General features: G+C 37.2%; 1 protein-coding gene across 1 annotated transcript in view; it reads left to right on the forward strand.

The window, feature by feature from the left end:
• LOC129248211 (tachykinins) overlaps positions 1-13,165 on the forward strand; it is an 86,600-nt gene extending 73,435 nt beyond the window's left edge. Inside the window, exons 3-7 of the mRNA XM_054887679.1 lie at positions 2,435-2,630; positions 5,607-5,737; positions 6,558-7,155; positions 11,108-11,330; positions 12,107-13,165. Of these exons, the coding sequence (XP_054743654.1) occupies positions 2,493-2,630; positions 5,607-5,737; positions 6,558-7,155; positions 11,108-11,330; positions 12,107-12,138 (1,122 nt within the window). The 5' untranslated portion in view covers positions 2,435-2,492 and the 3' untranslated portion in view covers positions 12,139-13,165. The remainder of the gene's footprint in view (positions 1-2,434; positions 2,631-5,606; positions 5,738-6,557; positions 7,156-11,107; positions 11,331-12,106) is intronic.
• The last annotated feature ends 514 nt before the right edge of the window (positions 13,166-13,679 follow it).

The raw sequence follows: 13,679 nt of genomic DNA on the forward strand, positions 1-13,679 counted from the left end.
GCTGATTTAGAGAAAATCCCGTCAGGGAAGACAGAGGGGCAAGCTTCGGTGCAGATTTTCCCCTCGATCCAATCTTGCCTATTTGGAAAGATTGCCCTAGCACGACCCTCAAACTCTAGTTTGCGTATAAAGAGATCTGTTCGAAGTTCGGAGAAATCACAGTGTTAACTGCCCGAAAATGCTACCATATCCCTTGAGAGATTGCCTGCAGAGGCCAACCTCCTTCAACCTAATTGCACTTTGCGCTGCGATGGAAATAACGTGCAAAAGGACATTCAGGGCAGCACTGGAGCAAGCTTTACATGCTCCAGTAATGCCAATGCATTCAGTCCTTTGCACCCTTCCCAATTTAGTGATATTATAGCCCTTCCGAAGAGCTTCCCATCAAACCAGGCATCCATACACTTTCAAATACATTCTGTCAAAAAAATATCAGGACTTGTTCATTTAAAAAGCGAGCGTTGGACATATGTCTACATTTTTTTGCTAGAAGGGTGCTACAAATATCCTCTATAGTGTAGCAGAGTTTGAGCGTGTCAGTCAATTACTTGTTTTTAGCAATTAATTATATCAATCAATCGCAGGTGTGCTCTGCGATTTTCACCATGGAAAAAATATCGAACAAAGAATGTGTCTTAAATTTGGTGTTTTGAACGGGATTTTGTGTGTCGAATCGTTCAAAATGTTGCAGAAAGCCTATGGCGAGTGGGCGAGTGAAAAACACGGCTCTACGAGTGGAATAAGGCTTTTGCATTAAGGAGAATTCACTGAAGAAGCTGAAAAAGATCTCTTTAAACGCATTTAAAAGATGCTTTGATGACTGGAATAATCGTTGGCATATGTGTATTTTTTCGAATGGAGCCTATTTTGAAGGCAACAAAATAAATTTTGATGATTAAACAATTATTTTGCGTTTTATTGAACAATTCCCGGTACTTTTTTGACAGAATGTATAGCTCTCAACGAGCGCGAGGGAAATTCTCAAACACCATTATCTCGTAAACTGAAACTAAATTGACAAAGATAATTGAATTTAGAAAGTATTAAAGAAGTCAGATGAACTACCAAAGCCTTTCGCCAAACTTTGATCTTGCACAGTGTTATTTACAAGAAGACCAGCACAGGCCGTCGGATCGGAATGAGTTTTGTGCGTGACCACCTTATAGTGGGTGCAAGTAAAAGTTTTTTCTAAAAGCGGTTGCCCCTCGGCAAACAATGATAATCCTCTTAATGTATTTTCGCAATGAAAAGATTTTTCATAAAAACATCTGCCATTCGAAGATAAGAAAAACCTACGCGCAAATTCTATTTATTTATTTTTACCCCCTTGTTCACTCCACTCGGGAACAAAGGGTATCGACAAGACTCTTACATCATATACGGTTCTGGGCTGTTTGTTTTTGCCCCGTCCCATGTGATGTTGCTCCCTTGCGGGTGTAGCCTATCCATCGCCACTATCTACGTTTGATTTGCCATAGGATGAGCTCCTCATTCGTTGATCCCCACACCGCTTCGTTGTTGATGGAATATTCTATAGATGATGTGGAGGCATTTCTGGAGCCTCTGTGCGATGGTGTTAGAGACCAGCAATGGTTCACTTGCATGCAACAGTACTGTCTTCACACATTACCTGAATATTCGCAGTTTAGAGCGGCTGGAGATTTGCTAGCTCGCCCATACTGTATGCATTCATCCGAATGCCGCCCATGCTTTGTTTAACCTGCAGTTGACATCTTCATCTGCTCCGCCGTCTGCCGCGATAGAACGCAGTTTCAGTAAGCTAGAGTTCTAGAGTTCTACAAAGTGCTCCAGTTTTTCATTTGGGCACAGTTTGAGTATTCTAAAACCCATCTTTGGTGCTTAGAGGTCTCAGCTGGTGTCAAGCGACATATAATCCTATCGTTCTTTGATAGATCTTCTTTAGGCTGCGTAAGTATTTATTTTCCGCTTAGTAGTTCAACATTGCTCTTTGTGTGGGAAATGACATTGAAAATATTGACTTCTGAGTTCTCGTGGACGTTAAACGGTCCATTGTTTCTATTTGATTAGGTATAAAAAACTTTTCTTGAAGCGTTACAAGATGCTTCCATGAAGGATCCAGCATTTCCAAATGAGGGGCCTAAAATATAAAATAAAAATCAAAATCAAATCAGTTATCAAAAATATAAAATGTTGAAATGCCTACGGAATTTTTTCGGTGAGTTGGAACTGAGACCGACTATCTGAGTTTCAGCAAAAATAAGAAAAATATACGTGAAGCAAACTTTGACAATCAAAACACAAAATCACAAAATAAACTGCTCCAGTGACATCCCTTTGAATGGATTCGCCTGATTCAAGGCATTTTTCATTGAAAATTTCCTTCACATATGTAAATGTACTAACATAAAATACTTTACCCATATGCAAATTTTCTCAATTTTTCCCATTTCAGCTATCCTTTCCATCACCACTACAATCACCGCATTTTCCTCTTTTCAAACAAACTTTAAATGGCTGTGCAAATTCTGAAATACACCACTGCGTGCTGCTGCAAGCTGTTGCTATTGCTTTTACTTTGGAATGCGGTAGTAGCGGCAAATGGCACCGGAAATGTGTCGCCGACGCATGAGGAGCTTAATTACCCAAAGGTAAGTTGATCACAAGAAATGCATTACAACAACAACAAAACTCGAAACTATCTACGGGACAAATACAAAGTAGCACCGACTCAAAGAGGAAATGTCATTTTAAAGTTTGTGCAAAGGCACATCTTGAAAATTAAAAAAGCTTTTTATAGTGACTTTGCGCAATGGACGTATGTGAGTAGTTCAGTAAATAAGATTGCCTAAAATGTCAGGAAATATTGCCTTATATATGGGATACTTACATCTGTATATGTACATATGTTTTTATGAAAAGGATTTTGCATTAAGAACTATACATTTCTTTTTAGTGTAATACCATCTCATACTACATATTTTAGCCATAGATGCGCTCAATACGATCGAAGCTAATCTTCAATTACTCTACCCTCATGTATCGATGGGTACTACTGCAAATTTTCGTTCCAGGGACGAGCAAAGACCCACTAGCTTGGAGCTATTTTAATGTCACTGGCTTGTTAACAGAGACAAAATGACTTATAGCAGTAACAAAAACAGGCCAAAACTCTCAAATCATACAACCGAAAGAGTCACTTGGCCGGCCCGTTTTTGTAAAAAACATGTTGGCAGTGCATAGACGTTGAAGCATGTAGATCCATCTTTCTGGAACCATATTTCACAATTTTTGAACCCACGCAGTTGGAAAGAAAAAATAAGGTGACGTTACTGTTAACTGGTGCCCTTTACAGTAAAATATTAGCCAACGTAAGCAAAGAAACCACAAGGTCGGCATGGAATCCCCATCAAACAACCGTCTTTTCGGTATAAGGTCTCGTCTCTGGAATCATATCTGGGCTTACTTACAGCTAAGCAGTAATAGTAATAGCAATGATAATAATAAATGGGCCAATACGTCCTTTATTAGATTTTTGACCAAGCTTATCCAGTTTGTTGTGTGCGTCTTGACGTTGTTTTACAAATGCGACAATTTTAAGCTTTCTCCGACCACCGAATTAATTCATTAAAATAAGACATAAGTACATACTTTTATATTCATAGTGCGATCAAACGTATTGATGTTCCGGGTTTAAAGCAAGAATCTGCTTCTCGTGTATCATGCATAATCACACTAGTTCATGGTAGTCGCCAATTGTGCTAAATCCTATTCTTGTGATAAATACGGCATACGAAACCCAAGTGTAAAAGTGCAAATTAAAAAAGCTTGGGGCTTGATTTCGTAGACTCGGTGCCCACCCTATATTATATCTAGTCACTGGTCACAGATATATAGGCGGAAACTGCAAAGCGAAAGAGTTTCTCAGATGAGATAAGACTAATTAAAATCAGAATACTTCTAGAAGCAAGCCAGATGTAAGCATGATAATAACCAGGTTAGACCACGCGAAGCAAAATTGTGAGAGAAACTTCGACTGCCACCTCACTGGGTACTCGGCAGCATAATTCTGCTCGCACACAAATTCACACACTTGTGTAATCAGCCGTTATTCACACGGCAATGAAGTAATATGAACGGGAACTGTGTTAATGTATTTCGTATACCACCAACACAATCGTAAATAAACCAATGTCATGGCCCCAGTTATGTCAGCTAACCACACCTCTGAACTCTGTACATCGTGCTAGATCTGTTGACGAGGTAAAACCAAACGCTTTCGAAAACGTCCTAATGTTGCTAAGAAAGTCGCATTCGAATGTGTTCTTGTTCCATTATTAGCGAATGCGTCACCTATTATGCACCCAACTTTCTGAAAGCGAATATTTCAGTCAAAATATTGTTTACTCCATCTTTCTACTGTACTATTTAAGGGGGGAAGTTCTTATATACTTTCAACATCCGTTTATAAATTTCCTTTGCTTTTAAACCAAAAATAAAAGTTCAACCACTGCACGATAATTTATTATCGATACTACATGGCTTGTAAACAAAGAAAGAATACACATACTTTCATATGAAGAGTGTACCAACATAACAAAAACATATATTATTTAGGCTAGTAGCAACGCCCTCTCTTATTGAACCGCAAAAGTTATTCAACAACCTTGTTATCCTATCAGCACACTGCTTAGTATCAAAGTTATTACAGGGCAAGATTGAAAGTGTATTCTGCACCTTCTCTACTACTCCTCAGAGTTCTGCAATGTTCGAACGCAATATCTTTGAAAACATTTCATTGAGAGATTAACAAAAATATTTATCTTAGCTATTCGGCCGCCACAGCCGAATGGGTTGGTACGGAAGACGTAAGAAGACGTAGGTTCAAATATCCGTGAAACATCAAAATGAAGAAAAAATATTTTCTAATAGCGGTCGACCCTCGGTAGGCAATGGCAAACCTCCGAGTGTATTTCTGTCACAAAAAAGCTCTCATAAAAACCATTTGCCGTTCGGAGTCGGCTTAAAAGTGCAGGTCCCTCCATTTGTGGAACAACATCAAGACTCACGTCACAAATAGGAAGATTTATTTATATATAATATATACATATATATATTTATAGGTTAAATTGGAAAAAAAGTCGGATCTAGCAGTGCCACAATATATCTAAATATAGAGGGATAACTGCTGCTGATTACACCTACCGAATCAAAAATATTTTTCAGCGGCGGATTTTATTTTATATTTTCTCGAATTTGAGAAACCTCGACGCCTAGCAAGGTCAGGTAGCTGTAGCTCCTTACTCAAATGAATATTACATGGCTTTAAGGTGAGCTATTTGCCCGAAATGGCCCACTTTTTCAATAATGTATGTTTTCGTCAAATTTTGGCCGTTTTTGCCTTCTTTTTATCAAACTGACTCATATTAATGCTGCTCTCAAAACAAAATAGTGAAATAGATAGTTCCTAATTTAAACCCTGCAACGTATTAGTACACACTATATGAATATATGCATGTATGTATGTAAATTAAACGTGACTTTGTAACTTTAAGCCAAAAATATGAACAATTTTCTAAAATTTTATTTTCCCGCGCTGCTTTCTTCATGCCTTCAAACATTAAAAGGTCATAAACGAACGGGGCAAACGTGATGTTTCAACATTAGGCGACACCACTACACCGGCGGACAACAACAACAATGAAAACAACGATACACCCAATGATAAGGACAAGCATAATTTGCCATTTCATCTCGGGTAAGAAATACAAAGAAAATTATTGAGTAGCATGAAACTGAATGGGTAGATGCGTATGTTTAAGAAAAGCTGGAGAACTGAAAACTTGCGTTTTTAGTGGAGTGAAAAGTGTTTGAAAATAATTAATGAGCAATGGGCGCTAACGGCAATGAACGCAAACAGAACAAATTTAATTATTTTGTGTTTTTTTTTCACATTTCGAAGAATATTTTGATTGCAATTTGTCGTCAGGCAATTGAGTTATACAGTGGAGAGCGTAAAAATATGGACAGTTGAGAGCGTAAAAAATTATAGCTTTAAATATTTTAATTTTTTTTAATTAATAGCTATTTGAGATTCTTTATCGGATAATATAATTTAAAAAATAAATATTCTGTTTATTTTTAGTCCACGATAGAAATAGATAAATTTCCTATATTCTGGCGTTAGATTGGAGTATTTTGGAAGGCGGGCAAGGGCATCTCATACCGTCATATCCTAAACGTCTAGGTTTGAATTTTCGCCTAAAAAGTAACAGTAAATGTCATCGCGAGGTTAAACTAAGTTTGGCATTTAAAAGAGCGCAGGGCAAGGAAAATTTTAAACAAATTTTGAATTTTCTACCTTAATCAAATATTTTTAAATGTTTTAAGTGTACCGTTATTCGCCAATTTCATTTTCTCAAGTACTATTTTCGTAAAATTAACAACTAATTATTGAATAACGTGTACCGAAAGTTAAATTTAAACAACGGGTTCATAAACTAATAATTTAATTACAATTAAAGTGTAATTTCCCTCTCATATCTTATCCCCTTTTCTCCTTCCCGCATTCTCTTCAGCAATCCGCTGCGAGCACTGAACATAGTCAAGCGTACACCGAATGGCTTCATTGGTATGCGCGGCAAAAAGGAATATGAGTTCACCGATTACAGCAACGCCAATAGTCTAGCAGTGGATGGTGATAACTACGCCGATTGGAGCATTGACCCCACACAACAGGTGGCCTATGCAAATGAGCTGAATAATGCATACGATCGATTGTTGACACTGGACCCACGCTTCAAAAAAGCGTCCAGTACTTTTTATGGAGTGCGAGGCAAAAAGTATTCCGGCAGCGATTTTAATCGCATTGACTCACTTTTGCAACGGCTGGAAGAGGATCATTTGCGTGAAGCTCTGATGCAGAACTTTTTCAATAACTTGATAAATCGCAAAGCATTATCACAGAATGATGTCACAAAACGAGCGCCAACTGGTTTCACTGGAATGCGAGGAAAGCGACCAGCTGCTGGGGTAATGAACTACTTGTATAATGATGAGGATGGTACGCTGCCGTTGCCTATGTTGGATGAGAAACGTGGGCCGGTGAATGCGTTTGTGGGTGTGCGGGGAAAGAAGGATGTAGACCATCAGACATTCAAGCGATCGCCGGCAGAGGTGAGTGGAACACATATTTTTATACCGGCGGACTTGTGTAACAGCACAGGTAACAGCCCAAGGAAATCGAGATAGATAGAGGCATATATTTGCGTATAATGCAAGAGAATGATGAGAGGAGTCGCTTTAGCCATGTCTGTCCAATCGTCTGTCCGTCGTCCTTGCGCACGATAAGTCGAGCAAAAATTAATTTTTTTAAATGAAACTTGGTACTCATATTACTCATTGTCGAAAGTGGATTCGTGTTAAAAATGACCAAAATCGGTCGATACCCATGCTCACTTCCAATATAACGGTAGTTTTTAAAGAAAAAAAATATTTCACTTGTAAATTATTCAAATTTGGTAAAAGTGTTAAGCCTAAAAAATAAATATGCTAAAATAATTATTTTGGAAAATGGGCGGTCCCCCACTAGTTTTTGGTGGTGTGTATCTCTGTAACGACATAGTAAATCTCGACTAAAACTTGAGTTCGGACAAAAACCATGTTCACTTGCTATATGTTAGATCTTAATTTCCGTCCGTCTGTCTGATGTTGAAAGCTTCATTCTTTATTATTGTCTATGAGTTTATTTGCGCAAGTACTACTCGTACTTATACAACTATACGAAACAATGCGCAAAACTGAGGAATTACAGGGAACAATACCTGCTATGCAACATAATTACTTAGGGAATGTAAATTCATTCAAAGATCCACTGCAGCTGGTCATGCAGTAGTTAGGAAGTGAGCAATATTGTGTTTAAACGCCGAATAATTCTTAAAATGTCGATATGTTTATACAAAAATACTAACTTTGTTAACTTCGTGGAGGCGATTATCGAACATGATGGGCAAAAGTTCGGTTTTTGGACGACCTGTTTGGCATGCGGTTCCCTCTTGATGAGCTCGCCCATACCCAAACCTTCAATCCTCGATTGTGCTGCCAAACAAAAATTAGGATCACGTCTTTGTAGCACTCTTCGTTAACCGAAATGTTGTTTCCGTCTTTGTTTTCGAAGAAAAATTCCCGAAAATTTTTTACATGTATCATAATTTCATAAGCCACACAAAAATTTCACGCGCTCAGAATGCATTGCAGAGTTTTCCGTACCCCAAATACTTCAATTTGCTTGCGGCGAGATGAAAATGGTTAAAATTACTTTTTGAGCTGTCAGTTCCCAGCGGCCTCAAAAATCATGTGGAGAAGCGTTATGGAAGCGAATTTTTCTTTGCATTCATTTTCTAAGTCAATAAAACCTTATAGATGAATAGGCCGACATGCTTATGCGCAATTCTCTTAAAGTAAGTGCAGCTAATGTTGAGTTGCTAGCGATTAATGTTCTTCAGTTAATGCGGACACCATCGGAAAAGTAGCAACATCCGCGGTTGAGCGGGCTTGACAAACACGAGGACAGTTTGTCTTGGCAATTAACAAACCAATTTCTCGAACTTTCCTCATTAATTTAGTTTATACACACAAGTGCAGTTGGTACATTATGTAGGTATATATAATTGGCGCGTACACCATTTTTGGGTGATTGATCGAACTCCTCCTCCTATTTGTGGCGTGCGTCTTCATGTTGTTCCACAAATGGAGGGCAGAAATACACTCGGAGGTTTGCCATTGCCTGCCAAGGGGCGACCGCTCTTAGAAAAAACTTGTTCTTAATTGTGGTGGTTCACCGAGTTTCGAACCTACGTTCTCTCTGTGAATTCCGAATGGTAGTCACGCACCAGTCCATTCGGCTACGCCGACCACATTAGTATATTATCTCAACCGAAATTCCTTTTTAATTGTTGCACTATTTCGGCAACACAACATCCGCTATGGGAGTAAGTTTTAAATATTTCGGAATATTGTTTAAACGCAAAGCGAAATGTGGTAAGATACATGGTATTGAAATTCTTTCACTTTCAGCGCAAGTTAGCTGTCGAAATACCATGAAAAAGAAATAAAACCACGACCCGCTTCTTGTATCCAATTCTGAAATTTCGAAATTCTATCTTCAGCGACCTTCTTCGGTTTCCTTAAACAATTCTACATATATCTTGAAGAAATTAATTTGCATGTCTTTCAATGACATATTTCGCTCAAATCCTATACTATATTTACAGGTGTACAATCCTATAACTGTTTTAGTACACTTGATGCATCTTCTACTGATGGCGGGAAGCTTTACAGAAGCTTTGATGATTTACTCTACAACAGAGATAATGTTTTTATTGTCTCGCATGGATCATTCGGTTTCACCGAGTTCGAAAAAGACATCACCTAACAAAGGATATAACATCTTGCCCTGACCACCAACTTGACCCCTAGGAGAGAGTTCTCAGTGACAGGGACAAGAATTACTTGTCGGTGTACTGCATGAATGGACAGTCCTTTGACTTTATGAGCATTTACTCACATAATTTTATTGAGGGAACTTAAACTTAATGAAATTATAACATTAGTTACACTGTACAACACAAAAATCAAGTTATCAAACTCGAAATAAAACTCTTTTTCTCATGTCACGTATGTATTCTGACAAAAAAGTACCGGGAACTATTCAATAAAACGCAAAATAATTGTTTAATCATTAAAATTTATTTTGTCGCCTTCAAAATAGGCTCCATTCGAAGCAATATATATATATGCCAACAATTAGTATAGTCATCAAAACACCTTTGAAACGCGTTTGAAGAGATCTTCTTCAGCTCTTTTAGCGAATTCTCCTAAATGGCCCCTATCGACTCAAATAGAAAGGAAAAAGGCACAAGCGGCTAAATCCGGTGAATACGGTGGTTGTTCGATGATATTTGTCGAGTTTTGGTCAAAAAAGCGTTCGCAATATGAGCCTTGTGAGACGGTGCGTTATCTATGAGTTTTCTTTCCACAAATTGGGCCATTTCCTACGCACATTCTCTCCGAAACGTCGAATAACTTTCAAATAATATTATTTAATTACTGTCGAACCAATTGGAACGAATTCCGAGTGCACAACACCATGATCATCAAAGAAAACGAGTAGCATTACTTTCACTTTTGACCGACTTTGACGTGGTTCATGTGGATAGCGCTGTTCAGCTGCCTGTTGACTGGTTTGCACATCCAACTCATATACCCACGTCTCATTACCTGTTATGATGCGCTGGATAAACGTTGGGTGCGAAATCACTTGCTCAAGCATGTCTTCAGCCACCTTCTGCCGATGAGTTTTTTGAAAGAAATTCAACTGTCTTGGAACTAGTCGAGCAGCCACGCATTTCATGCCCAACTGATGGTGTAAAATGTTGCGAATTGATTCGTGAGACACGCTAAGGCTACGAGCTACCTCCTTCAAACTTAAATAATGATTTTCCAGCACCATTTCCTTGACTTTGTCGACGTTTTCATCCTTTGAAGACTTCCACGACTTCTCAGCCCTTTGCAAAATCCTTATTCACTCGTAGACCTTTGTTTTTCAGCACACGAAATCCCGTTCAAAACACAAAATTTAAGACAAATTCTTTGTTGGATATTTTTATCCATAGTGAATATCGCAGAGCACAATTCCCGATATTTTTTAACAGAATGTATATATACATACCCACATATACTTGTATGTGTATACTATATAGATAAAGCACAAATACGATTTTTTAAAACATCTCGACTCCAGCGCCATCTACGTAGTACGTAATATTCATATATGTAGTCCGAATGCAAACTAATTCGGATCATCGCGTCACCCAACGTAGAAAGGAACTCATACTAACCTGCATATTTCTTTCGTACAAGAAATATTATTTCATTCGATTAAAAAACATGAGTACAATTCTTAGTTTTCCACTCAACAATACCAACGACCTTTTCTATAAGTCCCTGACTTACAGCCTTTGCAGTATTTTTTCAAATTTGTGTACCAATTTTACATATACAAAAAATAAATGAACTTTTGTGATTTCGCCATTTTAATATGTTTTCGTATTATTATATATTCACCCAGTCTGTTAATCGGCGCAGCAAGTCTCGTTTTGTCGATTTTAGCAACAAATTTGTTGCGGTGCGAGGCAAAAAGGCCGATTCCAACAGCGATAGCAACACTTTCGCCGATGAGACACACCAAAGATACTATGTCAACAATATGCCCTTAATGCCGATGCTCAGCATACGCGACAAGCGAGCCATTGCCATGCCGGCGGAAGCGGAAGACGCGACGTATGAGTTGGGTACGTATACGACACGTATGTACGACGACAAATTATACAACAAAAATATACAACACACACACATACAAGCGCATCCATACGCATGTATACATGTAAATTTGCAGCATAGGTACTTATATATGTACGAAGATATACTTAGCACAGAAATACAAATATAGTTACAGTGTGCCATTGTGAAGGGCACTTCACTTAGAAAGAAAGAAGAAAATAAATGTCTTCCGGCTTTATGCACATAATGAGCAAATACCTGCCAGTAACAGTAACAACTGCATCAATGCCGTAAGCTGCAATTACATACACACATACATACAGATGTAGCAGATGTAACTCTAGGCTGATGCATTCCATTTATAGAAAGAGTTGAACTTTTTTCTAGAAGCAAATAGACAGCAGGATTAGCGGAGAGAGGGAAAAATTTTAGCACATACAATGGGGAGATAATATATATGCGTACATATGTATGTACGTATGCATATCTACATTTAGAAGCAGAAGCAAACGGAATAATGTAGAGGGGCAGCAGCGCAGAGTTGACACTTGAGCCTCGTCTTAAGTGAGCGAGCCAGTCGTTGTTTGAGTGACGCTTAACCTTTTTCATAGATTCACTCAAGTGTCGCACTCGGCCTATTGTTACTGGCGTTTTATTTTCTATTCCGCCTTGCTGATTAAGCATTTAAAATATGTACTTGTATACTTAAAATGATTTTCTATTTTTTATATGTACAAAATAATTATAACTAAAATTCTTTTGCGTCATATTTTTCTTTCACTTTTAGCTGTCAACGACTTGAGCGCCTTCCACAATTAAATTCAAAAGGTCTACACATTTTTTCAACAGGCTATTAGCGGCAAATAAGTTTTCTTTCTTAAATTAAGTTTTCATGCAAGCAAGCAAGCAAGCAAAAAATAAAAGTTCCTTTCAACACCACCATTTAAATTTGTATACAATACATACACACAAGTAATACATATAAGGCATAAGAGGCTAAACATTTCAGCAATGAGCCAAAATTGGACAGGCAAGTTCAATAAGGATATTCACTCCATGGTGCATGGCGAAAATGTAGATTATTTACAACTAAATCTATAAACACAAAAAACTAAGAAATATTTAATGTTTTGGTTAAAACTTGATTAAAACTAAAAAAAAAAAACCTGACTTAAACTTTAAATCTAACTTGTGAGTACCTTTATTGTAATACACAGATTCAACTACTCTCTCTTTTTTTCATTTTTCATTTCAAAGTTGTCTCTTGTATTGGTGTCAGCTAAGGTGTATGCCTTGAACAATCGTGGGCTGGGATTGTTGATGCGCAAACACTTGAATTCATCTGTTGTTAATTTTTTTAACTGTTTTTAAAAACAATCACATCAATACTAACAAAAGACTAGGTGTTTATAAGTATAAAATAAATAAAATCTATTACAAGTATAAAATGAAGGTTATTTATGGAAATGTGTGCAAATACAATTAAGTCGAAATGGTAAAAAAATTCAGCAATTGTATGCATTAGTATTATAATAATAAAAAATCCATAGCAACAGAAAATGCATGCAATGCAAATTTATTGCAAGAAAGCCTATAAATATTATAGAAATAATAATGTGTATATTGATTTTATTATTCCGTGTGCATAAAAACCAGTGTGTTTATTATTTCTTTACTTAATTTAAAATAAAATCAATTTAACTTAACATATACAAGGAAAAAACGCAACCTGCATTCATCCATGCATTAATATTATATTATATGTCTTGTAAATAGTGCAATTTATTGTAATTATAAATAAATATGTACAATACATACATACCTTATATACGTGCAATTATTGTAAAATTATTAATTATTTATTAATAAATTATCGAACGACCAAAATTATAAATAAAAAGAAAATAAATGCATCTAAAACCAAATCTGTCATATTTTAGAAATATCTTCAATTTTTGGTAGAGCAATTTCAGGGCTGTAAGTTTGGTAAGTAATATTTATTGAAATTGGCGCGTACACTTCTGTTAGGTGTTTGGTAGAGCTCCTCCTCCTGTTTGTGGCGTGCGTCTTGATGTTGTTCCACAAATGGAGGAACCTACAGTTTTAAGCCATCTCCGAACGGCAAATGGTTTTTTAAGAGAAGCTTTTTCATGGCAAAAATACACTGGGACGTTTGCCATTGCCTGCCGAGGAGCGACCGCCATTAGAAACAAATTGTTATCACTTTGCACTTCTTGTGGATAATACCCGTTATTCCGGGTCGTAGCCCAGTTAGTCAAACCGCTTTGGCTCTTGTAAAAATTTACTCAAACTGGGAAATTTACTCACTCTAGAAATCCTAACTAGTTTCCTGTCGATCA

The sequence above is a fragment of the Anastrepha obliqua genome, chromosome 1 (genome assembly GCF_027943255.1).
Source record: "Anastrepha obliqua isolate idAnaObli1 chromosome 1, idAnaObli1_1.0, whole genome shotgun sequence".
NCBI classification, from domain to species: domain Eukaryota; kingdom Metazoa; phylum Arthropoda; class Insecta; order Diptera; family Tephritidae; genus Anastrepha; species Anastrepha obliqua.